We start from the raw sequence: 26739 nt of genomic DNA on the forward strand, positions 1-26739 counted from the left end.
AACACACCAGTGCAGCTAAAATCAGTGTTTATTATGAAAAATAATACATATACTACTGAATTATTACATGATTGCAAAGACAGTGATATTCTTTATTGACATATTTGTCCCTTTACATATGAAAGGAATTGTAAAACGTTTGTACAAAGACACAAGTCATTAGTGAGTTGTAGAAATAGAAATTATTTAAAAACAAACAAACAAACAAAAACGATGAAATAAAGTTATTTTAATAATACAGTTTTTTGTATTACCAACTGCACCTTATTACTATATCCTTGGTAATATACAAGAAATAAACACCCATATCTATATTATATATAAACTGGCAAATATTCTAAACACGAAAGGCAATATTCATCTCCACACCAGCATAATCACATACAAAAAACATGTTATATTTGTACATTTAATAATACAGTACCCCTTAATGGAAAAATGTGCACGTTGGGAGTTTCTTTAGATTCCTACTGGTGCTTAAACTAGTGTGAAGAACATTTCTCCTATATCTGACTCAAAAGAGACAGCTCAAACCTAGTGAATGTCTCTGGAGCACGAGCTGTCACCCAAGGACATTGAGTACATTATTTTGGGAACGGTTCGGTTTCTTGGGCCTTGAGCTGGTTCCTGGATCTCATCCTTCATGAAGATCCTGGATTCCACATTTTCTTCACTGCTCTCATCAAACAGTTCTGCTAGAGAGCTCAATGCAGAGTGCAGGTCATCTCGGGCATCCATGAAGCTCTTTAAACATGGCAGCTGAAGAGTACCAGCGGGGCAAACATCCATCTGTCTCGGTATTCCATGCACAAGGTCACTAATGGTCTTGGTCAAAGACCAGATTGCATCGCTGAATGACCCAAGACCAACATCGCAGCCTCTACCTGTGGAATAATCCACACGCACATGATGTATTATATATTTGAATATAATAAAAAAATAAAATGAAAAAGATATATAGGTAAATCCTGATGCTCAAGAACAGAAAAACATACCTAAAAGAGTGCAAGACAAGGACACATCCCAGCTGAAAGAGACTGGAGGCCGTGTTTCTCAAACATTCCATCTGCACAGCATCAGCTCCCTCTGGACCATTCTCCATAGGGTCAGGCTTCTCCTAGAGCAGAAACAAACACAGGCGTAATCTTAATACTTTTACTGCTAGATACAGGGGGAAAAAGGCACTTCTCAAATATTACATTTTTTTACGCCATTAACACATTTTGCACGAAGCTTTCAATTTGACGCATCTACAGTTGTTCAATAGACTACATAATAAAGCAAGCTATTCGTCATAAAGTATTGCTTACGTTGAGGTGTAATAGATATTGAAAATGAATTAGCTCCACACTCCCTCAACTGAAAACGTAGTTTCCTCTTCAGCTTGAATCAGGAGAAGCTACAAAAAGCATGCTTCTCCTAAGCTATTACTAAGGAAGATCACCCCAAATCTTTAAGGTCTGGTACTACTGGGAGTAGTTCTTGGTTATAACGCTGTGATGTTGCATTGTCAAAAAGGACGGAAAAGTTACAGTGTATCGAATCTGCCAAATGTGAGTACAATATACCAGCACTAAAACCACAAACTTCTCTGACATCACCCTACTGTGGAAATAGAAACCAGAGGCAACACATACGCATGCACATAACGACACACAAGAATCGTGAGAATCATGAGCTCTGTGCAGCAGTTCACGAAAAGCAGCATTACTATCACCTCAGCCAGTTTCAAGTGTCAAAAAATGCCTTTTGTACGAGTCGTGTATGAGTTCCTCAGTTGTCCTCATTGTGAAAAGATGGATCTGAACATCATATAGCCATATAGCGACTGTTGGAAAGGGGTCAAATACGTAGAAGATGCTTGAAAAGCAAAGAATGTGCAGAACCTGGAGGATTTTTTTGAAGAACACTGTGGACAGTTTAACTGCTCAGGACAAACAAGGGACTCATGAACAACTATCACAAAACATAAACACAGTCGCTGATCATCCAGGTAACGACACACAGTGTTAAGAATCACTATTTAAATGATAAAAAAATATTTTATTTAAATGTAAACAAATGTGTGATATTGACCCATGTTAACTGCTTTGTACAAAATGGTCAGAAGCATGTGTTCTGACGACACTCCAATGGATTTGATATCAAATGGGATCATAAGGTTATGTGGAGTCCACACGGTCATTAAAGCAGAAAGGGGGACGTACCAAACACCAATAAATTCTGAAATTCATGTAAATATTTCAAATATTCCACTTTCCACTCAAGTTGTTGTCGATAATATAATTTGTAATGAAAATTGCTGTATTAAATTAGTGCTCTCAGACTTTTGGACCCCACAGTATATATGTATATACAGAACATAAAAAGTCTTGTTTGTAAAGGTTTTTCACACTGTCTGCATAGTTCAGTAGTCAGGTGCACTTAGGATTACAATCTCAGTTCCTAGCTGAAAGATAAAATTGGACTAAATTATTAACTTGTATTTTGTTTTCAAATCTGTCCTAACATTCAGTAACTTTAAAGGCCATATAGAATTGTGTATATTGCAATAACATGATCCTGATATATAAATTTGAGTTGATGTTGCCCACCCCTAAGATAAATGTAAATCTACTGAATCAAGAACATCTGTCTGGTCTAATCTTTGTGTTCCAGCATCAGAGGGGCAAATAATAGAACAATAGCACCCTGCTGAATGTTTACAATGAGGCTGCAGATTGTGTGTACAAAAGACAAAAAAAAGAAATGCTAATGTGATGGATGACATTTGGCACAACACACGACTCATCTTAATGAGAGCATGGCTGAGAATGGCTACGGTAACCCCGAGTGTGCAGATCATCTCACTAGAGCTATACATTGCTAACTCATTGTGGGGGAGCGGTCTTCAGTTTAAAGCCTTTCTCTCAGCATCAAGCCATCTAATATTTCTTAATATGTACCAACGCATTGCAGTGAATGTAGCGTTGCAAATGTTTTGCCACCTCCAGCAAAACGGTGTAAAAATCAAGTACACAAGGGATACACTGAACATAACCAACAAAACAGTTCTTTCAAATACGGATATGAGAAAAAGTTATAATATTCTTCAGTATGTTAAATAATGAAATTGCAAAATAACCTTAGTTTTAGGTCGAGCTAACTGAGCATGTCTGAGCATCTCTCGGCTGATGAGCAGAGCCTCCTCCAGAAGAGCTCGCACACCTCGGCACATTCACAACGCAATTATTTACATACGTGTGAACTTTTATTTGAAAATGCTCTTACATGCAAAAGGATTAACTCAGCTGAAGACATTAAAAACAAAAAGTCGATACTATTACAAACAGAACCTCACTTTGGCTACAGTATCTTATCTGTATTCAGTCAGATGAAGATGTGTGCCAGTCACTGCTCTCACGTGAGCAGTGGTGCTCAGAGCTGAGTCTGTACTCCTACCCATCTTCCTCTGGGCCTCTGTCACCATAGAGGAGATTTCAGATTCACAGCCCTGAAGGAACAGAATAGACATCGAGTTAAAACTGACACCAGGTTATGTTTTAAAGACAGATTACAAAAAAGCAAAACAAGCAAGGTTTTCATATGCACTTGTGATGGTCTTTCTCAAAAATCTGATTTTGTTGTATTAAGTGGAGTTTCATGTTAGGCTTAAATGTAATTCATGGTGAAAACAATTTGTGTTTATGGTTATGAGGTAAAACAAATATTAATTGGCATTAATGCCGTCAGCTAGAATTGAAAAACACACTATATGGCCAAAAGTATGTGGACACCTGATAATCACACCCATTTGTAATGGTGGTTTTTGCCCAAACTGTTGCCGCAATGTTAGAAGCACACAATTGTATTAAATGTCTTTGTATGCTGTAACATTACAGTTTCCCTTCACTGGAACTAAGAGGCCCAAACCTGTTCCAGCATCACAATGGTCCTGCACACAAAGCAAGCTCATTGAAGACATGGTTTGTTAAGTTTGGAGTGAAAGAACTCGAGTGTCCTGCACAGAGTCCTGACCTCAACCCCACTGAACACCTTTGGGATGAACTGCACCCCAGACCTCCTCAACCAACACTGCCTGACCTCACTAATGCTTTTGTAGGTGAATGGGCAGAAATTCACACAGCCACACTCCAAAATCTAGTGGAAGCCTTCCCAGAAGAATGGAGGCTGTGATAGCAGCAAAAGGGAGGACAAATATACAAAAGTAATCCATGCACAAGGTCACTAACGGTCTCGGTCAAAGACTGGATTGCATCTCTGAATGACTAGAGACCAACATCGCAGCCTCTATCTGTGGAATAATCCACACACATATTATGCATTATATATTTCAATATAATAAAAAAAAATAAAATAAAAAAGATATATAGGAAAATACTGATGCTCAAGAACAGAAAAATATACCTCTTAGAGTGCAAGACAAGGAGGAGTGAAGCTGCTAGAGAGCATGGTTTAGCTGAAAGAGATTGGAGGCCGTGTTTCTCAAACATTCCATTGTTCACCAGACTACATAATAAAGCAAAATCTAGTGGAAAGCCTTCCCAGAAGAACTTGCTGTAATAGCAGCAAAAGGGAGGACAAACATTTGAATGGGATGTTCAGCAAGTACATCTGGGCATGGTGTTGTAGTTTGTAGAGGAATGCTCCAGCTGCTAACCGACAGGACTTTTATTGAAAATGATCTTGTGTTGGCAGCGCTTGATCTACCCAACATGCAACAATCCACATTGACTAACTGATCATGTGATATGTAAGGAATAAAACACGACAGTCATGTTATACTAAAAATAATCCATGCTGGGGTGGTGTGATATGGCACAGCACGAGGCAGAAAGCCGTTAACACCCTATAGTGGATTCATTTTGTATAATCACATGGTCTGGAGTGTGTTATTCCACTTATACAACAGCAATTTGCCAACATTTACAATGTTTTATTTATTAATGAATTACACATAATGCATTTTAACAGTTTATAGTTAGATTTAATTTTGTGGAACATCCAAGAGACAAGTTAGTTCCCGTTCACTTAAGTTATAGCCACGATAAACAGTCATTCCCTCACAAGCTTCTCTGTCTAACTCTATATTAGCTAACATTAGCTAGCTAATTTTGTTTTTCTGGCTTTGCTTCAAGCAACAGTATGAAAAGAGAATGGCAAAAGTCTTGTGTGATTGCTATTGGCAGGATCCTTTTTTTATTATTATTATTTTAACTGATGAAAGAGACCACAGTCCACAGTGCCTTCCTGTTTTGTATTGCCTCACAAGAAGTTCCTTAATTCACAGGTCAAAGTTCACCTAGATAAGGTTGATGTGGAGCGAACATTACCATGTCTTTCAATTGCCGCATCTTTTTCTCTTCAGTGAACTTAAGTGAATTTTATTTGTGCTGGGCCTGACCATTGCTTTAGCTCAAAAAGCAGAAATGCCAAGTTTTTAGTTGTCTCCTGTATCGCCATAGCAAGAGCAGTGCGTAAATGTTGGCACCTCTGCTCATGTAATAGTTATGATTGTCATGTACACATACCCAGACTCATATACTATATATGCTCATATGGAAAATTTTTTTCCTTCTACAGCTGTATAGTGTAATGATTTATAATCCCAGTATCTGGCATCCCAGAAGAGGATAGTTCCCCTTTTTGAGTCTGGCTCCTCTCAGCCATCATGGCATCTCTGACTTGCTCAGTAGGGATATAAACATCTACATTACAGTCGAACTGACCATCCTTTAAGCCTCAACTCATCCAAGTCCAAAATAACACTAGTGTCAACATTAGAATCAAATTTTATTGTAATACTCCTGAATGGCTAAAGAAATTCCGCTGGATAATTTATGCACAATATTTTTTTTTCATTTAGCAGCTCATTTCAGGAAATGTTTGTTTTCCTCCTACAATTAAAATGACTAATTATACCACTTATGAGGATTAAGACATTTTTCAGAAGAATTATTGTTGATGATTTTCTAGCAAGAGTGCTACCTGTTCAAAATGATAACATACAGCCCTGCATAGTGAAAGATTAAGGCCTTAACAGAGGCTCAACTTTTTTAAGCTGAGTGCATAAATAATCATAAATGTCAGTAATATTTATACTAGTCATGTGTTAAAGCGCCAAGGCTCTTCCCATGTACCTGAATAAGAAGCTGAAAACATCATCCTGTATTCTTTACTTCGGTCTTGATCTCCTCCACAGTTTGGGACACTGACTGAGTGCTGGAATTAATATTGAAGACCCAGTGCATGGGAATGAGCACGGCTCTCTTGATAGCCAAGGTAGCTCTCACAAGATGATTCTGTGCTTCAGTGCTATATGCAAACACTACACACACATACACAGACAAACTGAGATTATCTGAACAGTGTTGTAATAACAGCATAATATATGACATGGCTCAAGTCCTCAGTGTTCCTATGTACTTATACTGATAAATGAGTGTGTTTAACCATAAAAACCAACAACAATGATTAATGGTTGTTTAAATTAGGAAAAGCTCACAATTCTCCTGGCTGTTGTCATCCAGCTGCCCGTACATACCTACGATGGAGTTTGTAGCATTATAAATGGACAGAAGGTCCAGAGTGAGTTTGTCTGCCAGGGTCTTGCTTGCTTCTGCTGATGAAATAGCACATAAACAGGAAACTGTGGCAGCTATCAGATCTTTGTAGATGCTGGGCAAGGCCAAGTCTGAACTGCTGGAGTGAAAAGAAGGGGGTTTGCTCATGCTAATCAGGCCTGGAGAAGGAAAGAAAAAACACACAGGAACAAAACATGTGAATTCACGATTTAACCAGTGTAGCAATGGCAAGTATGAACACTTCTTTTTAATAAAATAAAAAGAGATAATAAAATATGCATTTCTTCGGATTTTTGATGGTGCATGGCTATATATCATGTTAGGAGTACATCCATATTAAGGTATGGTAGTAGTCAGATAGACGATCAGCCACCATGCTGAAAATGAAACCATTTCAGAGCAATAAAAGAGTTAATTTTTTTTTACTAATTTTATTCTTTGCATTGACTAATTTTATTCTTTGATGTAAATAAGTTCAAATAAAAAGTAAAAAAAAAAATTGTCATCAAGGAAAATGTCTGGGTTACGCATCTAAGCCCTGAGAAGGGAACGAGGCATTGCGTGAGCTTTATGCTTTGGGAAGTGCCCTCGCGCGAGACCGGTATCTAAAGATTGTGTAACATCATGCCTATTTATAGGCCTGCTATGATCAGATGACGTGGCAGTTAAGTGCATCTTGTGATTTTAAAAAAACGGCACCTGTGAACCGTGCCATCAAACTCTATTATCTGAAGCGAAGTCGAAATTCACAGGCATGCCCCAGTATGACAAAGCTACGCAACGTCTCGTTCCCTTCTCAGGGAACAGGGCTAATTGCGTAACTCAGATGTTCCCATTCAAAGGGAACTCAACGTTACATGACCTTTATGCTGTGGGAAAGAGAATACCCACTCTGTCATACTGAGGACTGGGTCACTGCAAGACACTCGAGCCTGGGGTGGAGCGTATATCCAGGTTGTAATAGCGAATGAATGTGTGCGGCATAAACCACCCCACCGCAGCACATACATCCTGGAAGGGAACCCCTTTGGACAAAGCCTTCGAGGAGGCGACACCCCTAGTGGAATGAGTTCTTATGCCCAGAGATGTGGCGAGACTGCACGCCTCATAAGCGATAGAGATTGCTTCCACTATCCAATTAGAGATGCGTTGCTTTGACACAGCATCACCGCTACTGTCGAAGCCAAAGCAGACCAGCAGCTGCTCCGACATACGCCACTGGCTGGAGTGGTGGACGTAAGTACAGAGAGCCCTTAGTGGACACAGTAATTTATTTTGTTCTGGTGTGGGGGACGGAGGAGGGCAGAAAGCCTGCAAGACTACTGGCTGGGCAGCAGATGTAGGTACTTTAGGAATATAATCTGGCCTAGGATATAGGAAGACCTTGGCTAATCAAAGGGCAAAGTCAAGGCAGGAAGGGGCAACAGAGAGATCTTGTAGATCTCAGGGCCAGCAGAAGAGCTACCTTTAGAGTCAGAAGCTTCTCTGAGACTCTGGGGCACCTGCCAGACGTTCCAGGAACACAGAAAGGTTCCAGGAAAGTATGCATGGTCTGCAGATGGGCCTCAGCCACCTGACACCATGCATAGACCTCAAAGTTAGAGGATGTTGCCCCACAGAGGCTCCATCAATATGGGCATGGCTGGCACACCGCAGGGAACTCCCTTTTTTTTCCAGAAGTGCATGACGAAATATCATGCTTCTGGGGAAAACCCAGAAATGTTGGTACCTCTAAGGTATATAGTATATATAGCAATATAAGCCGTATTTATAACCTCACAATGTCAGATTGTTTGGCCATCATAGGGAATGAACGGCAAAGCTATTTAGCTATGCCGAAGATGGAGGAGGTGCTTGCGAGCTACCTCTCTCCATTGAGAGGTAATTTAGGGGGGCTGACTTTGCCATCCAAGCCATGTAAGGCCACCTCGGCGCTGGTTGGCAAGGCCTATGCAGTATTGGGTCTTGCTTGTGGGTCACTGCATACAATGGCAGTGTTGCAGGCCTACAAAACAGACCTGCTGAGTTAGCTTGACATACGGCGGCATTCAGCCCCATCGTGTCAAGTTCCAAGACCAAGGCTAGTGCGAGGGAGGCACAGAAGGCGAGTGTGGCAGCCCACCTAGCTCCATGGACAGCCAGGGAAAGAGGTGTGCTCACCACAGTAGTCAGCACAGAGCAGAGTTTGACAGTGCAGGAAGTAGGATCACACTTGGACAAAGGGGCCATAGAACATGTACCCCGTTCCCTGAAGGAGGGAGGTTTTTACAGCCGTTATTTTCTGGTCCGCAAAAAAGATGGGAGTATGCGGCCTATTTTAGATCTGCGCCGTCTGAACTATACTACCATACTCTTCGGACATACAGGTTCATGATGCTGACACTCAAGCTTATCGTTCCACAGATTTAGTTCGAGGACTGGTTTGTGATGATAGATCTAAAAGATGCATATTTCCACATAGAAATATCACCCTGTCACAGGAAGTTCCCAAGGTTCACGTTTGGATGCAATGCGCACCAATATTGGGTTCTTCTAGGCATCCCCTCTAGTGTCTATGAGAGATTGTTGGGGCTTATGGCAGCAGCAGCCAACGTCATACCATTGGGCCTATTGCACATGAGACCGTTTCAGTGGGGGCTGAAAAGCCTATGTGGCTGCCATTTCACAAGTGGATGCATTGACGAACCTGACACAATGGGGCTGAATGTCACCGTATGTCGAGCTAACTCAGCAGGTCTGCTTCATAAGCCTGCAACACTGCCATTGTATGCAGTGACCCACAAGCAAGAACCACTACTGCATAGGCCTTGCCGACCAGCGCCGAGGTGGCCTTACATGGCTTGGATGGCATTGTCAGCCCCACTAAATTACCTGCCGTCGATGGAGAGGTAGCTCACAAGCACCTCCTCCACCTTTGGCATAGCTAAATAGCTGTGCCGTTCATTCCCCACAATGGAAGAATAATCCAACATCGTGGGGTTATAAACAGGGCTTATGTATGGTTTTCCCCAGAAGGGAAATGATGAAATATCATTTGCACTTCTGGAAAAAAGGGGAGTTTCCTGCAGTGTGAGGGAGATTATTTTCACTGGGGACAAAAAAGCTCATCCAGCCTTAGTAATCACTTCAAGCAGCTCTTTATATGCTTGAGAGCTGCTCTCCGTCTTTGGCACACCCTTCTGGTTCCTCGGAGTCAGAGAGGAATTTTATTTTTCACGACGCAAGCTCCAAAATCCGGCAGAGAGCCAGACCCCGAAGACAGAGCAAGAGACAGAGCAAGAAAATATTGAAAACATTGAAAAAAATATATAAATAGATTACTCATAGAAATGTCAAGTAATCAGAGGCCTGATCTTATTTTAATACTGTATATCTGTTCTGGTATTAGATAATATGAATATACAGTTACTATATGGAACTGCTTATTTTGGATCTTCTGTTGGACAAATGCATATAGCTGTGTCACAAACATCAGTAAAATGACGTTTGTGGCCAATTCATATTTCAATAAGTTGACAGTGTTGTTTTTAATTTATAATACAAATTTGACCTGCAGCATGTTTCAAGCCAACAGCAGCCTTTCAAGCACTTATCCAATTTATAATGCTTTAAAGAGACATTAAACCTACCAGTCTAGGGAGTCTGGTTCACCTTCAGGGCAAGTTTCTTCTGAATATCAGCTAGATCTTCTGCAATTTTTCTCTTCTCCGCTTCCTGGATTTTAGCATGTCGAATATCATTATTAACCCTGGACTGTAGGTAAAGGTAAAACTTTAAACATGAGGAAACATAATGCCATTACCACACAAGCTTCATTTAAAATTTTGGATAAAGCAGTGACTGAACTGTAACACACTCACATTGAATTATGAAAAACAAATATCACAGTTTTTGCTATATCACCCTCCCTGCTCATAACTTTTTACATTTATGCCATTACCTGCTGTATATAACTGTAGCACCATTTAGTTAAGGTACTGAACTAGTAGAGGTCGACCAATAGTGGATTTTACCGATACGATAACTAAGTTGGGCTATACCAACCTGATACTGAATGAAAACATAATACAAGTAAAATATTGTTGAACTTTATTACAAAAATAAACAGTACTGACTGTACCATGAAAATGCACTGTACTTTGTTAAATGAAATAAATATATAAATAGTAATATATATTAACTATTAATAAATATTAAAGAAAATAAGAGATCCAAACTCAACCAACATTCCAAATAATAAATAAAAATAGAGACATCCAAAATGAATGAAAAAAATAAATAAATAAAATAAAAAACACTTGAAATAACACAACAAATTTTGCCAGTGATAGTTTTTATTTCTCATACTGTATAATGACAGCGTACTCTTCTCAGCCGCTCCCGCAACAGACGCAACCATGGAAAAACCATCGGTGTGGATTTTTGCAAATAACCCATAGTTCGAGCAATAGTGCTTGACCTCTATAAACTATTTCAGGCTTTATCATCACCATGGTTACAGAGGTATACAGTCACACCCCTCTATGAAGCCATGTACCTGTCTGGCAACCTGGGCCTCCATTTGTATCCGTTTCTTGTGTATGCTCATTTCTTGTTCCAGGAGAGACTTCGCTGTCTGCAGTTCCTCCATCTTGCTGACAAACTTCTGCCTCTCAAGCTCCTCTGCTCTTTTTCTTTCATTCTCTTCCTCCTGAAAATTAAACAGGTCTTCCTTATTTAAAAGAAGTAGAATTTTTTATAAATCAAGTAACTCGTTCTGCTCCTGAGCAAAGCCTTTAATGTACAAGTTCTTTCCCCAGTACTTTGATCCAGTTCTCATACTGAAGCTTCTCTTTCTGCACCATTTCTCTAGCCACCTGGATCCCCTGCATCATCTCCATTTTGGCTTTCAGTCGGGCGTTTTCAATCTCTGCCTCTAGTCTGAAGATAAAATTTTAAAAACATATGATGAGTGGAAAAACACACTTTAATATGACTGTCACTGGATAAATTTATATGAATGGTACAAAGACAATACGTTTATTTCAATGTAATGCAAACTACTAGTTATTTATAAAGTGATATCCTCTACAGCTTATTTTAAATAGCTTTAAAAGGTTACCAATTTAAAACTCCTCCTACAAGTGCCTCAGTAGGTTAATTATTGATCATTTTTATTATTCCATCTCTCCTAAAACTATAGAACATTGTCTGTACAATGTGTTCAGTGCTATTTGTATTTTAACAATAAATTAAATGAATTTTTATTAACTAAATATTTACAGTATATTAAATGCTCTTTGCTATTATATACTAACATTTTTAATACTTAAATGGTTATAAATAAAGGCATTGATGAAACTCAGTATTTGGTGTTCAAGTAAAGTAAAAAATGAATAATAAAAAAACTTAAAATAGCCTGAAAAAAAATTAAAACACAACAAACATATGGGGAAAAATTATTGACTCTGATTTTTGAACTTACTGAGCTCTTTGAGGAGAAAGTAGCTCATCTTTGGCAAACTCAAAGTCCTTCTGGCCATCTCCATTGCTCCAGCAGGACACTCGCTTTTCACATTGCACCTCGGCTGGGTGGTTGAAGCAGAAATAGTGACAAAAGTATTAGCTGATAACAACTGAATTCACAAAGGTCTTTGCATTTTCCACGGGGGTGATACTGACTGTGCCATTAACATTGGAGATACTAAGGTTTCTATTAGAGATCGACTGATAATCGGTGTTCCCGATATTTAACCGATATGTAAGCATTTTTCCATAATCTGACGTCAGTTTTATATCCATTTCACGGATAAATGGCGACATCTTGTGGGCATTTTGAGAATTTTGCACAGGACCGCCACTGCAGCTGAGGGGAGATGAGTCAATAATGGTGACACTTTAGTAAGTTTGCACTTTATTTTTGTCATTTTTGCACTCTTCAGACCCCGACCCCTCTATTTATTTGTGTATCAATAAGAGTTGTTTTGTTTTGTATGCAAGGAGGAATTTAAACTGATGAAATTGTTATAAATAAAATGGTTTGTTCAGCTCAGTGGTGTTATCATTGTGTCAAAAACAGAAGTAAGACAATAAATAAATATCGGTTCTGCATATCGGTTATCGGGCACATAAACATGCAAGTATTGGTATCAGTAATAAAAAATGTTAAAAATCAATATCAGTTGATCTCTAGTTTCTATTAACTTAATGATTAGGGAAAAAAAATTCTATTACTTATTACTTTCAGAGGCCAAAAAAGCTCAGGGCTTTAAGAATTTTCAGCTTTTCATAAATATTTTTTTTACTTAGCCTATTAGGTTTAAATGTTATAATTTGATTGTGTCAGTTGTATCTGGTGTTTTACTGTCAAACAAGCTTTAGTTGTGCTGTCCGTTTTATCACTGTACCAATGTTATTGTGGAGAGATGTGAATTGTTTGCTCAGCAGGAAACTCACACTCTTCCCCTTTCCCATTGCACAGTCATGATACCCTACCTACACACAGAAACCCAACACTGTCCTGATTAACCTTATAACAGACTTGTAGCGATAAAATTGTTAATTTGTTTATACTGATTGAAAATGTCTGATAATTTCATTTCCATTCTACCAGTGGAATGAAACACCAGTGAACCATGTGAAAGGGTTAAGTATAAGTATTACATACCAGAGAAAACTGGTGTTATTTGGTGTCCAAAACGGTGCATGTAAACAATAACCATTTCATTTATGCATAAATGAATTCACATTGAAATGAAGAATAAAAAATAGATGTAGCTGAGTCCTGTATTCTGGCAAACCAATACGGCCTTGATACATAAAACCACCACAGCTGAATCTTTCTCAAGAAAATGCTTCTCAGACTGAAATCCATTCTATGACATCATCAATTGTCATTAAGAGGTTTATTAGAATTAAATGTCCCTACTAAATGATTAGCTAACACTGCTTTGTACACAGGTGTATTTAAAAGACTGACTATCTGAGAGATTATGAAGGATGACAGGCAAGACATGATAGCCAATCAACAGTAAAAGTTCCTAATAGCCAGATGTCCTTGTGGAACTCAAGGCATCTGATACCAAGATGGGGTATTATGCTGTTTTATTATGGCATCTTACCAATGTTCATCAGCAATAAGCGCCCCAGAGAGCTGGATGTCGTGGGCTGACTCAGAGTTGAGCTTACCGACCTTGGTCTGCCCCTCCTTAATCATGTATAAGAGCATCTCTGACAGCTGAGGACCCTCATTCAGGTTCACAAGGTTGGGGAGTCGGTTATCCACTTTAAATCTGATGCCTACTCGCTGATGTATCAAGAGGGAGGGGAAAAAGAGAATATGTGAGCATGCTGCATTATAGACTAATAAAGATCTTGTTAGATGCTAGTAACTAGAATAAACAGCAAACACAAGCCTGGAGGTCTTTGGTCTCTTCATGTTTTCTTCGTGCACTAGTTTCTCCTTCTATGTTCTACACAAGACAATAACAATGTGTGAAACATCGCACATGGTTAATGTCACTAAAAAGAACATGTGTGCTTTGCCATTACCTGTGCACGTCAGCTATTTCGTGTTCCTGCTGAGAGAGTTGAGTCTTCAGGGTGAAGATTTCTTGCTGGAATTGTCTCATCTTCTCTGGATCGATGTCCTGCGAGCTCATTTGGGCGGCCCACAGCTTCTCCACCTCTGCTTTCAGCTTTGGTGTCGAACAACACAGTGGATTCATATATCCAAGTACATATCATATATATCTACTGCCCTCTGCTGAGAGGACAATAAAGAGGTGCTGTGCACTTCCCACTGAACAGCACAGATACCTAAGTCATGACACGGAAAATGTACTCAGGTCAAGGCTAGCTCTAATTGAACAGCAGGAAGAGATGCAGAGAGAACTGATCACTGAATGTGTAACGAGCAGGGGAACGGATGTACTGACCTTGGATGTACTGATCAGCTTGGCATTGGTGTCCTCGTTGACCTTGGCTACATTGATGATCAGGCGAGCCTGCTGAGCATAGTGTAGAGTGCTCAGGCTCTCATCCATGTTGGTTGTGGCTGAACTCATGGTTTTTGATTTTCCACCCAGGCTTTCCTTCAGTAACCTGCGCATAAGAGACAGCATGACAGAAAAACCATGTTCAGGCACCACAGAAGAGGGGGAAAACGTAAGTACAGATTAATATTAACGCATAATAAAATGAGATTTGGTGAGGAGGCAAATTTGTAGTTTAAAATATTAGTCAGTGGTCTACGAACTCTCAGTGCATTGATCCAACCCAATCACCAGCATCTCTGAGCTCATCAATATGAACTAGGCCATCTATCCTAGAAAGGCTTTCAGCTGCCCTATGACAGCAGCAGAGGAGAAGCACATGAGAAGCATCTATTTGCCTACACAATTCCAGGCTGGTAGCTTGTAGGTCGACAACCAAATTGGGTTTAATAACAAATTCAGATGTGCTTCTTGCCACGTCAGGACCGACTCCCTGTATGGAATGAAGATTTTCTTTCTGCCCTGAGCTTGCTCAGAGAGTGAAGAAATCACCTTCCCCACGGTGAGCAAAGACTTGTAGATGCTGGCTCCCTCCTAATGAGACATAGGAAGCAAACCTTATTATTTTATTTAGAATAGAAATAACCTCTTCAGGGCAGCAAATTATTTAAAAATTTTGCTAAATTAAATTAGTGCAAAACTGGTCAGTGGTGAAAGTGTGTGGAATGGCCTTCGTACCCTCAGTTGGTCTCCACTGGTCTGTAGGAAAGAAAGAAGGACATGAAAGGAGGACAGAAGGAAACCTCAAAAGAAAGATAGCACGAAAGAAAGAAAGCAGAAAAAAAACACAAAAGAGAAAGAATGAAAGAAAGAAAGAGAAGAAACAATAAATGAAAGAAATCACAAAAGAAAGAAAGCACAATTGAAAGAAAGAAAAAGAAAGACTATTTTTACATGGACAGCAGTAATCTAATTGACCTTATTCTGAATAAGACAATATTCTGATTAAGGTATTTACATGAGTCGCTTTTAGAATATTCTTTTCATGTTTCCGTTTTACATGTTATAGAACATAGATTGATTAACGGCACACATTACATCCCCACACCACGCTGTCCAACGTTCCCTTCAGAATTTCAAGTATCAACATAGAGTTGGTCTTCGTTATGGGACCGTATACAGTTTTGGGTGTTTTTATTTTTAATTTTACGAAAGCTTCAAGTGCGGTTAATTATTTGTCATGCTATACGTGCTAATAGACGACTGCTTGAAGCAGTGGGCTGTGTCCAAAACCACTTTCTTACCTACTATATAGTAGCCAAGATACATGTATAAGGGAGGGAGAGGGAAGGGGAGAGGGAGGGAGAGGAAATGGGAGAGAGAGAGGGAGGGAGAGGGAATGGGAGAGGGAGGGAGGGAGGTAGAGAGGGAGAGGAAGAGAGGGAGGGAGAGAGGGAGGGAGGGAGGGGGAGTTGTGTGATTTAGGAGAGAGAGGGAAGGAAGAGTTTTTGGGGAGCCACAGATGGACACAACATAAATACTGAGGATGTATGCACTGTTATAGGAAAATATTACAGTTATTTACTATTAACAGTTAACAGAACTGTTTAGAGTGAGGATTTTCTGCTTCCTTTTATGAGACATGCAATTGTGTCTAACTTTCTGTTCATCTCTTTCAGCACAGGAAGACGGAGGGAGGAAACATCGTTTGACCCACTGTTTCCTGCCGACGAGCTCCACTACAACACCGTGGAGAAACACACCCCATTTCCTAAGGCAATCTCCTGTAAGAAACCCGCCGTCCCCTTTGAGAATCATACCCCTTTTTAGGAAGAACCTCCACTATAAGAGGATTATCCACTTTGAGGAGACTATCTCCTTTTAAGAAGACCAACCCCTTTGAGGAGACTATCTCCTTTAAGAAGACCATCCGCTGCGAGCAGCCCACCCCCTTCTGTTACTCCTGTGTCCACTCCTTGCGTCAGTGTCAATATAGCTGACTTTGTGGTTGCTAACCCTTAAGCTGTAGGCTTGCCCCCCCCCCCCCCCCCCCCCCCGAATGGTCTATATTGTATTAATCCGCTTATACCACAGCAATTGTCCAAACAGAACAATGTTTCATTTATCAATTAACAAAACCTCACACGTTTTAATGGTTTATAATTCTGAAAGTATATCCGAGACTCCTTCCATAAATGTTACATAAACATCTCCTAACCAAAAAAAGTCACATTGACGCTTATAAACTTTACAGTGCTAAACAGTTCATTTTTAAATCCATCTATTATTAGTCTCCGATTAGGTCTCAGATTAAGTCCCTGTGTAGAAGCTGTTACTATAGAAACAATAACATATTAGAAGGAGCACATTAATGTTAACCTGTCATACAGGTTACAGCCAGAACTAACTTATCTAACCTTGAATAAAATAATGCAAACCTTTCAATCAGATTCGATCATTCAATGTAGTATGAAAGGTACTAATATCTATGTAACAATGTAGAAATTCTCCTTCAGTCGAAACCTTGGTGTTCAGAAGTAATTACACTGTTTTCCTCACACAAGCAAATACACGCTAGCCAACAGTCTGAACCTGTTAAATCTGTTTAATTAATAATCTGGTGTTGTTGTAATGCCAAATAAACTGGTCAGAGATGAATCTCAAGGTGCAATTTTACTGTTTAGATTTCAAAGTTGATTCTCACAAATGATTGCAGCAGGTACAGGTGAAACTTACAAACTAACACAACATGAGGAAGAAACTGAGTTCAGGAGTTCAGGTTTCCATTTTTGGAATTAACGAAAGTTTTAAAAATGCAAACTTGATTTTTCTTTGTTCTGTGTAGTCATCATAGCCAATACTACTCTGAATATAACCAGAGAGATAAAATTTTAGAGTAACAATTAAACACAAGTTCAAAAGTCAATCAATATCAATAACCATGAAAACATTGTTTCACTTGATTTATGCTATAAATGTGTTGATTGTTGATTCATTGCTTGTATCACATGAAACCAGATGACACTTTCATTGTTAAAAGTGATCTAGCAGAGGTAAATTTCAAATAGGACACAGATTTGACATCAGTATTGTATAGGGCAGTTATAGACCCACAGTTATGTACCGGGTCAATTTGACCTTGTGAAGACAGGTCAAATTGGCCACACAAGGGTTAGCATCAACACTGAATCAAAGAAAACATGTTTAACCATCTCAGGTATCACGTTCCAGTACTTGATGGAGCTGAGGATGGATGCAAATGCAGTAAAAGACTTTATTTACGAGCGACAGACAGACAGATCCAAATCATTAGACAGAAGTGTGGTCAAAACAGGCTATGGGTCAGGCAATCAGCAAACAGGCATAAATAGGTATTAGTGTGTTAGTATAAGTGTAGTCCATGGTGGCCATGTTTGTAGGCTGCAGTATAGGATGGGAAATGTAGTCACTGGTTTGCTGTGACATAACATCAGGGAACACACTATAGAATTATCAAATGCAAAATGATAATGCATCCATGATAATGGCATAAAGACATTAAGGACATGTTAAAGCTATACTTAACATTTTCATTTTAAGTTAATAATTTACTTTCAGTCTATAATTTGGGTACCATGGTTGCTGAACACATTATAATTGTGTCTTAGCACATAAAAAATGAATAATAACCTGAACGCGTGCATAACAAAGTGCAGGTTATGAGACTATGTTGTCTTTTAGCTCTAAAACAGGTCACAGGAACCAGTGTCACAGGAAATAGTGTCCCTTGAGCTTTTCTGAATTTCTATACTTTAAATATATATATATATATATATATATATATATATATATATATATATATATATATATATATATATATATATATATATATATGTTTTTTTAGGTCAAATTATTCATAAACATGGAATTAGCTTCCACTGTTATGCTGATGATACACAGCTGTATGTTTCAGCAAAGCCAGATGACAGACAACAACTTAATAAAGTAGAGGAATGTGTAAAGGACATTAGATGGTGGATGCTCATTAACTTCCTCTTACTTAATACTGATAAGACAGAAGTACTTGTACTAGGACCACATCTAGCTAGAAGTAAGCTTTCTGATCACATAGTTACTCTGGATGGTCTTTCCGTTTCGTCATGTCCAGCAGTAAAAGACCTTGGAGTAATTATTGACTCCAGCCTATCATTTGTCGCTCATGTAGATAATATTACTAGGATAGCCTTCTTTCATCTCAGAAATATTGATAAGATAAGAAATATCTTTATTTCTTTATGCAGAAATATTAGTTCATGCTTTCATCACCTCTAGGCTACATTATTGTAATGGCTTACTGTCTGGATGTTCCAGTAGGAACATAAACAAACTCCAGTTAGTACAGAATGCAGCTGCTAGTGTCCTAACTAGAATCAGAAGATATGACCACTTCACCCCGATCTTATCAACACTGCATTGGCAGTGTTGATAAGATCGGGGTGAAGTGGTCATATCTTCCCAGTGAAATCTCGTATTGATTATAAAATACTACTACTATTGAGCTATAAAACACTAAACGTTCTCATGCCACAGTACCTAAGCAAACTTTTGGTTTTCTATGATCTGCCACGCCTACTTAGATCAAAAGGTGCAGGCTATTTGTTGGTACCTCGAATAGTGAAGGCTACAGCAGGGGGAAGAGCTTTCTCTTATAAAGCCCCACAGTTATGGAACAGTCTTCCAATTAGTGTTCGGGACTCAGACACAGTCTCTGTGTTTAAGTCTAGGCTGAAAACATATTTGTTTACTCAAGCTTACCATGAATAGACTTACTTTTACGCAAAGCACAGTCTTACCTAACATCTTACCACTTATCTCTCCCACTCTTTACCTCCCTCTCCCTCTCTCCTTCTGTCAACCGACACATGATGTTATGGAGATGCTAGTGATTCTGGCCCTTTCTTCTCTCTGGACCTGCCTGATCAGTTCAGATGCCCTACCTCTGGATAGAGCTCTCATCAACTCCAATTCCACATGGACATTCTCTCTGTGGTTGCTGGGACTGCGGTTGCTACTAAGGCCCCAGGACTGTAATTACCACATGCAGATTTGCACTCAGGTCTCCTTTGAACAGTGGACTAGTTCAACAAACAGACTTCATATAAAAACCATAATGAACTTTCTTTTACTTTCACTCTATCCGTTGTTACCCAGATGAGGACGGGTTCCCTTCTGAGTCTGGTTCCTCTCAAGATTTCTTCCTCATAACATAACAAGAGTTTTTCCTCACCACCTTCTCCACCAGCTAGCTCAATTGGGAATAATCCACACACTTAAAATTTGTATCCTTGTTTATATATTTCTGTAAAGCTGCTTTGAGACAATGACCGTTGTAAAAAGCGCTATACAAATAAAATTTAATTGAACTGAATTGAACCTCAGATTAAGGCATTTATATTTATGTCTACAGACAACTGACAAAAAAAGAAAGTGGCCATGGCTGTCTGTGATACCACACACTCTCTTGACTCCATTTTCTTCCTTCAAGGGTGAGACATTTCAGGAGAGGGGAAGCGGCAAAATTCATTACAGTGCTACTGCCGTAATACAGTCAATAATAGACATATCTTTTTTTCCTGTCGAGGCAAATGAACACCTGTACAAGTTCAGGTCACCAATCAGGACTCTACCTCTGAGGTAAACACTATAGCGAAAGCAGTGAAAAAACTAAAGTCTAGTCACAATGGGAAACTTATTGTCCAAATTGAAAATCTAGGAACCTGAAACTTTTAGAACAGTCTTGGCGCTCTACTGTGATACAAACCTGTATCTTTTTTTCTTTTTTACCTCTTTTGACATCTCCATAATGGGGTGCCTGTTTTGAGGCACACAAGCTCCTATACAAGTTCAGGTCTCTACCTTGGTGTGTAAACACTACAGCAAAACTAAAGGTTAGTCTTGCTGTTCAAGAATAAGGAAATCTAAAGGCTAGTCACTTGAACTTTTAATAAAAATGTCATGTTGTTCCACTCGGATAACCAGTTTTGTCTTGTGTTACCTCTCTTGCTAGCTCAATCACGGTGTACCTGTCTTGAAGCAAACAAGCTCCTGTAGAAGTTCAATTCTCTATCTTGGTGGTAAACACTACAGCAAAACTAAAGATTAGTCACTCCTTTAAAGGACAGGAAATTTAAAGGATAGGCAATTGAATTTTCTCACAAAAGTCACGTTGAACAGTTTTGTCTTGGCTTACTTCTCTTACGACTTCAATCATGGGGTACCTCTCTTGGGATAACTGGGCAGCTGTAAACGTTCAGGATTCTATTTCTGTGACTTAACTTTTCTGTTTGCTGCTTGCACACACTGTTAAAGGACAAGTAAATCTAAAGGCTAGTCACCTGCCCCTTAAATAAATAAAATGTCTTGCCATTACACTGCATTAAATCATCTGGTCTTACCTCTTTTGACACCTCAATCATGTGATAACTTTCTTAAAGCACACAAACTTCTGTATGAGTTTTGCAGCCTTTTACCATTTACAAAAGTTTTGCCTCTCTGCTATTATATACACGGGGTTTATTTGTTTGTTTTGTTGTTTTTGATGTTGTTGTTGTTTTTGTTTTTAAATCTCTTTTGCTATCTCCATGATGGGGTGCCTGTCTTGAGGCACACAAGCTCCTGTACAAGTTCAGGAGTCTACCTCAGTGGTAGAGACTACAGAAAAATCAGCAGCACAACTAAAGGACACACACCCACACTCGCTCAGACACACTCACTCTGTCACACCATTTACACAGTCACGCTTCCTCACTCACACACTAACAACTCACTCGCTCACTCACACCACTCACACACACACACTCAGACCATTCACACTCTCTCACACACACTCAATATCACACACACACCACGTCACACCGTTCACACAGTCACGCTTCCTCACTATACACTCAGTCACACCCTCTAGCTCACTCACATACTCAGTCTCACACACTCACCACTCACTCACACACTCACTCACACACTCACTCACACAATCGCTCACTCACAATCGCTCACTCACAATCGCTCCCTCACACACACACTCATTCTCTCACTCACTCACACTCTCTCACACACGCTGATATTCTCACACCATTCACACAGTCTCACTCAGACCACTCCCACGCTCACTCACCATCATTCACACCACTCCCACTCTCACTCTCTCTCACACACTCTCACTCACACCATTCACAATGTCTCACACATACTCTCACTCACTCACACTACCTCATCCACTCTCACAGCATTCAGACTTTCTCACACCACTCAGTCACACTCTCACAGAAACACACACACACACACTAACTCACACCACTCCCACACTCAATCACACACACACACACCACTCACACTATACCCTCACTCACCCACAATCCTTCACACCACTCACACACTCACTCTCTCTCTCACACACTCACTCAAACCACTCACCCACTCAATCACTCTCACACACACCATTCACACAGTCTCACTCACTCACACACTCACTCACACCACTCCCTCACTCACTCACTCATTCACTCCACTCCCACACACTCCACTCTCACACTCATTCACCCAACTCCCACAATCACTTACACCAGTCACACCACTCCCACACTCACCACTCCCACAGCCACTCACACTTACTCACACCACTCCTACCAGTCACTCACAATCACTCCCACCAGTCACATCACTCCCACACCTCACTCACTTCCACCACTCACACATTGACACACACTCACTCACACCACTCACAACATTATCTCACCAACTCACCCTACTCCCACACTCACTCAAACCACTCCTACAATCACTCCCACCACCACTCACAGTCACTCACACCACTCCCATACTCACTCACTCAAACCACTCCCATACTCCCACACTCACTCAAACCACTCCCACACTCACTCACACCACTCCCACACTCACTCACACCACTCCCACAATCAGTCATACTCACACCACTCCCACACTCAATCCCACCCCTCCCACATTCACTCCCCCTACTCCCACCAGTCACACCACTCCTCCCACTAATCCCACACTCACTCACACCATCCCTCACTCACTCACTCCCACTGACACACACTCACTCACATCCCTCCCACTCACACCATCCCTCATTCACTCCCACACTCACTCACACCATCCCTCACTCACTCCCACCACTCACACACTGACACATACTCACTCACACCATCCCTCATTCACTCCCACCATCCCTCACTCACTCCCACCACTCACACACTGACACACACTCACTCCATCCCTCATTCACTCCCACCATCCCACCCCACTCACTCACTCACACCACTCACTCACACCACTCCCACCCCACTCACTCACACCACTCCACTCCCACACTCACACCACGCCCATCACTCCCACACTCACTCACACCACTCACTCACACCATCCCTCACTCCCACTCACTCATAGCACTCCCACTCACACCACTCCCACACTCACTCCCACCACTCACACACTCACTCCCACGAATCCAACACCCACACTCACTCCCACCATTCCCACACTCACTCCACTCCCACAATCACTCACACCACTCCTATGTTCACTCATACCCCTCACCCCACTCCCACACTTACTCACACCACTCCCACACCACTCACACAATCACTCAATCCACACCTACACTCCACTCCCACACTAATTTACCCGACTCCCACACTCACAACACTCAACCCACTCCCACAATCATTCACATCACTCCCACACTCACCTCACTCACACCACTCCCACACTCAGTCACACCACTCACAACATTCTCACACCACTCCCACACTCACTCACACCACTTCTACACTCATTCACATTACACCCACACTCACTCACTCCCACCACTCTAACACTCACTCCCACCAATCACACCACTTGCATCACTCACACCACTCCCACACTCACTCACACCTCTCTTACACTCACTCACACCTCTCACTCCACCCCCACACTTGTTCACACCACTCCCACACTCACTCACCCCACTCCTATGCTCACACACAACCCTCAGTGCACTCTGACGCTCACTCCCACCCCCTCCCACTCACTCACACACTAACTCACAACACTCTCACACTCATTCACCCGACTCCCACACTCACTCACACCACTGCCACACTCATTCACAACACTCACCCCACTCCCACACTCACTCACACCCACTCACACCACTCCAACACTCACTCACACCCATTCACACCACTCCTACACTCACGCACACCACTCCCACACTACTCAATCACTCACTCACAACTCACCCCACTCCTACACTAAACTCTCACACTAATTCAACGACTCCCACACTCACTCACACCACTGCCACACTCACTCACAACACTCAACCCACTCCCACAATCATTGACATCACTCCCACACTCACCTCACTCACACACTCAGTCACACCACTCACAACATTCTCACACACTCACTCACATTACACCCACACTCACCCACTCCACTCCAACACTCACAGCATCCATCACTCACTCACTCCCACCACTCTAACACTCACTCCTACCAGTCACACCACTCGCATCACTCACACCACTCCCACCACTCACAGACCACTCCCACACTCACTCACACCTCTCTTACGCTCACTCACACCACTCCCATACTCACTCACACCTCTCAACACATCCCCACACTCGTTCACACCACTCCCACACTCACTCACACCTCTCACTCCACCCCCACACTTGTTCACACCACTCTCACTACTCACCGCACTCCTCCGCTCACACACAACCCTCAGTCCACTCCGACGCTCACTCCCACCCCTCACCCCACTCCCACATTCACTCCCACTCACTCACCCAACTGCCATACACTCACACCACTCACAACACTCTCACACTCATTCACCCGACTCCCACACTCACTCACACCACTCACCCCACTCCCACACTCACTCACCTCACTCATACCACTCCACACCCACTCACACCACTCCCACACTCACTCACACCACTCCTCCACTCACTCACACCACTCCCACACTCACGCACACCACACACCCGAGACCCACACTCATTCACACCACTCCCACACTCGCTCACCCCACTCCCACACTCACTTACACCAATCCCATACTCATTCACACCACTCCCCCCACTCCCAAACTGACTTGCCCCAGTCTGTCACTGTGTTGCCTTAAGGCATTACATTTAGTTTTTTGAATTTTAAGTTTTTGAAAATAATCTAGTTAATTATAAAAGTTAATAATTGCTTTACAGTTTACCAAATAATTTGTTAAAATCATTTAATTTGTTTGTGTCATGTGATGTCGGCACTTCCTGTTTTGTTACTTCCTGGTTGGTATGTTAAAGAACGAAACTCTGTTTGCAGTGCAATCAGAGCTGAAAACTATCCAAGCCAATCGGCTAAGAAAGTTCATAGAAGCAATGTCGTAAGTTTATTTATATAGAAGTGGACATGTTGAATATCCATTATTGATTATGATTCTGTCTAAAGAGGAGAAAATATAATGTTTAATACGTTAATTTAAGCCAACTATTTTTAAGCATGTAGGCTACAAGCTAACCTTTACTGTGAAGCTATGCTAATCGCGATGCTAATTGTTATGCTAACTTTATTTTTGTTTAGACAGCAATTTATGTGAATTTAAATAATAGTTTACAATGAAAGTATGCTGTAATAAATGACAGAGACTGATTATATTTGAGTTGGCTTATTTCCGTTTTCACCACTCCGTGTCTTTGAAGCAGAACGAACAGTAAAAGACTCAACCTTAGGGTTAAGGTTTACTGTAATTTCCGGACTATAAGCCGCTACTTTTTTCACACGCTTTGAACACTGCGGCTTAAACAATGATGTGGCTAATTTATGGATTTTTACGGGCTAACGAGCTTCATGCCGCCAAAACATTTAGCCTCGTCACATCGGACCAATGAAATTACCGAACAGGTCATAGTGGACCGTGGACCAATGAAACTGTTCGAATTAAATCAAACGCACTCACACTAAATTCTTCAGATCAGTCATTTTGCACTTCATGCACACACCATCATCATGGAAAACACACGAAGAAATGCATATGATGCAACTTTCAAGTTAAAGGTGATCGATCTGGCTGTCGAAGAAGGAAATATCATGCGAAGAGCAACTTTTGCTCCAGTCTGCCAGCGGATCCTAACAGCGTGGAGCAGTGTCAAAAACTCTAACATCACCAGCGGGTTTCGAAAGGTTGGACTGCTGCGTGATGAAGAGGACAGCACAAGCTCAAGGGCGAATTTGCCTCGAGACGTAAGTGACATTGAGAGCGACAACGAAAGAGAGACTGAGGAAGTGTGTGACGAAGTACCGGTAATTCTGAGGCTGTTCGATTCCGACACTGAAGAAGGCGACTTTAGTGGTTTTAGTGCGCAGGAGGAAGATGAAGATAGCGATCAATGACTTTTCCTGGTAGGCAACTGTATTTTTTATTTTTTTAACCAGCCGTGTTACAGACACAGTTTGGAAAAAAGCATTTACGGAACGTATTTAATTAAAAGTTTTTTAAAAATCTTTGTGTAACATCTTTCTGTGTAAATATCTCATGTTACAACGTGGACACCTGCGGCTTATAGACAAGTGCAGCCTATATATGTACAAAAAAATGTTTCTTTTTAAAGTTAGTGGGTGCGGCTTATATTCAGGTGCGCTCAATAGTCCGAAAATTACGGTAACTAAATGTTTAGTCAGCGTTTCAACACCCTGCACGAGAACATTATAGTCAATCACTCACAACACTCACCAACCTGACACACACATTCACACCACTCCCACTACACCCACACTCAATCACACCACTCAGGCCACTCCCACACTCACTCACACATTCACCGACCCCACTCACCCACACCACTCCCACTCTCACTCACAACACTCATTCACACTGCTCCCACGCTCACACCACTCCCACATTCACTCACAATATTCCCACACTCATTCACACCGCTCCCACACTCACTTTCACCACTCCCTCACAAGACTCACCCAACTCCCACGATCATTCACAAAACCCCCCACTCACTCGCACTACTCCCGCACTCACTCACACCACTCCCACACTCACTCACATTCACCACTCCCTCAATTCACCCCACTCCCACACTCACTTGGCCAACTCACCCCACTCCCACGCCTCACCCTAC

The 26739-nt window shown here is 41.1% G+C and overlaps 1 protein-coding gene and 1 pseudogene across 1 annotated transcript; one reads left to right on the forward strand and one right to left on the reverse strand.

Annotated features, from left to right (window-relative positions):
• Positions 1 to 534: 534 nt before the first annotated feature.
• Positions 535 to 15707, reverse strand: LOC108270646 (kinesin-like protein KIF14; annotated as a pseudogene).
• Positions 15708 to 23604: 7897 nt separating this feature from the next.
• On the forward strand, positions 23605 to 25263 carry LOC128633700 (mucin-6; the record flags this gene model as incomplete). The annotated part of the gene is made up of 1 exon (XM_053683082.1): positions 23605 to 25263. A coding segment is annotated over one exon (1158 nt), but the record flags the coding sequence as incomplete, so codon positions are not given.
• Positions 25264 to 26739: the final 1476 nt, after the last annotated feature.

This window comes from Ictalurus punctatus, chromosome 10 (assembly GCF_001660625.3).
Source record: "Ictalurus punctatus breed USDA103 chromosome 10, Coco_2.0, whole genome shotgun sequence".
Classification (NCBI taxonomy): Eukaryota; Metazoa; Chordata; class Actinopteri; order Siluriformes; family Ictaluridae; genus Ictalurus; species Ictalurus punctatus.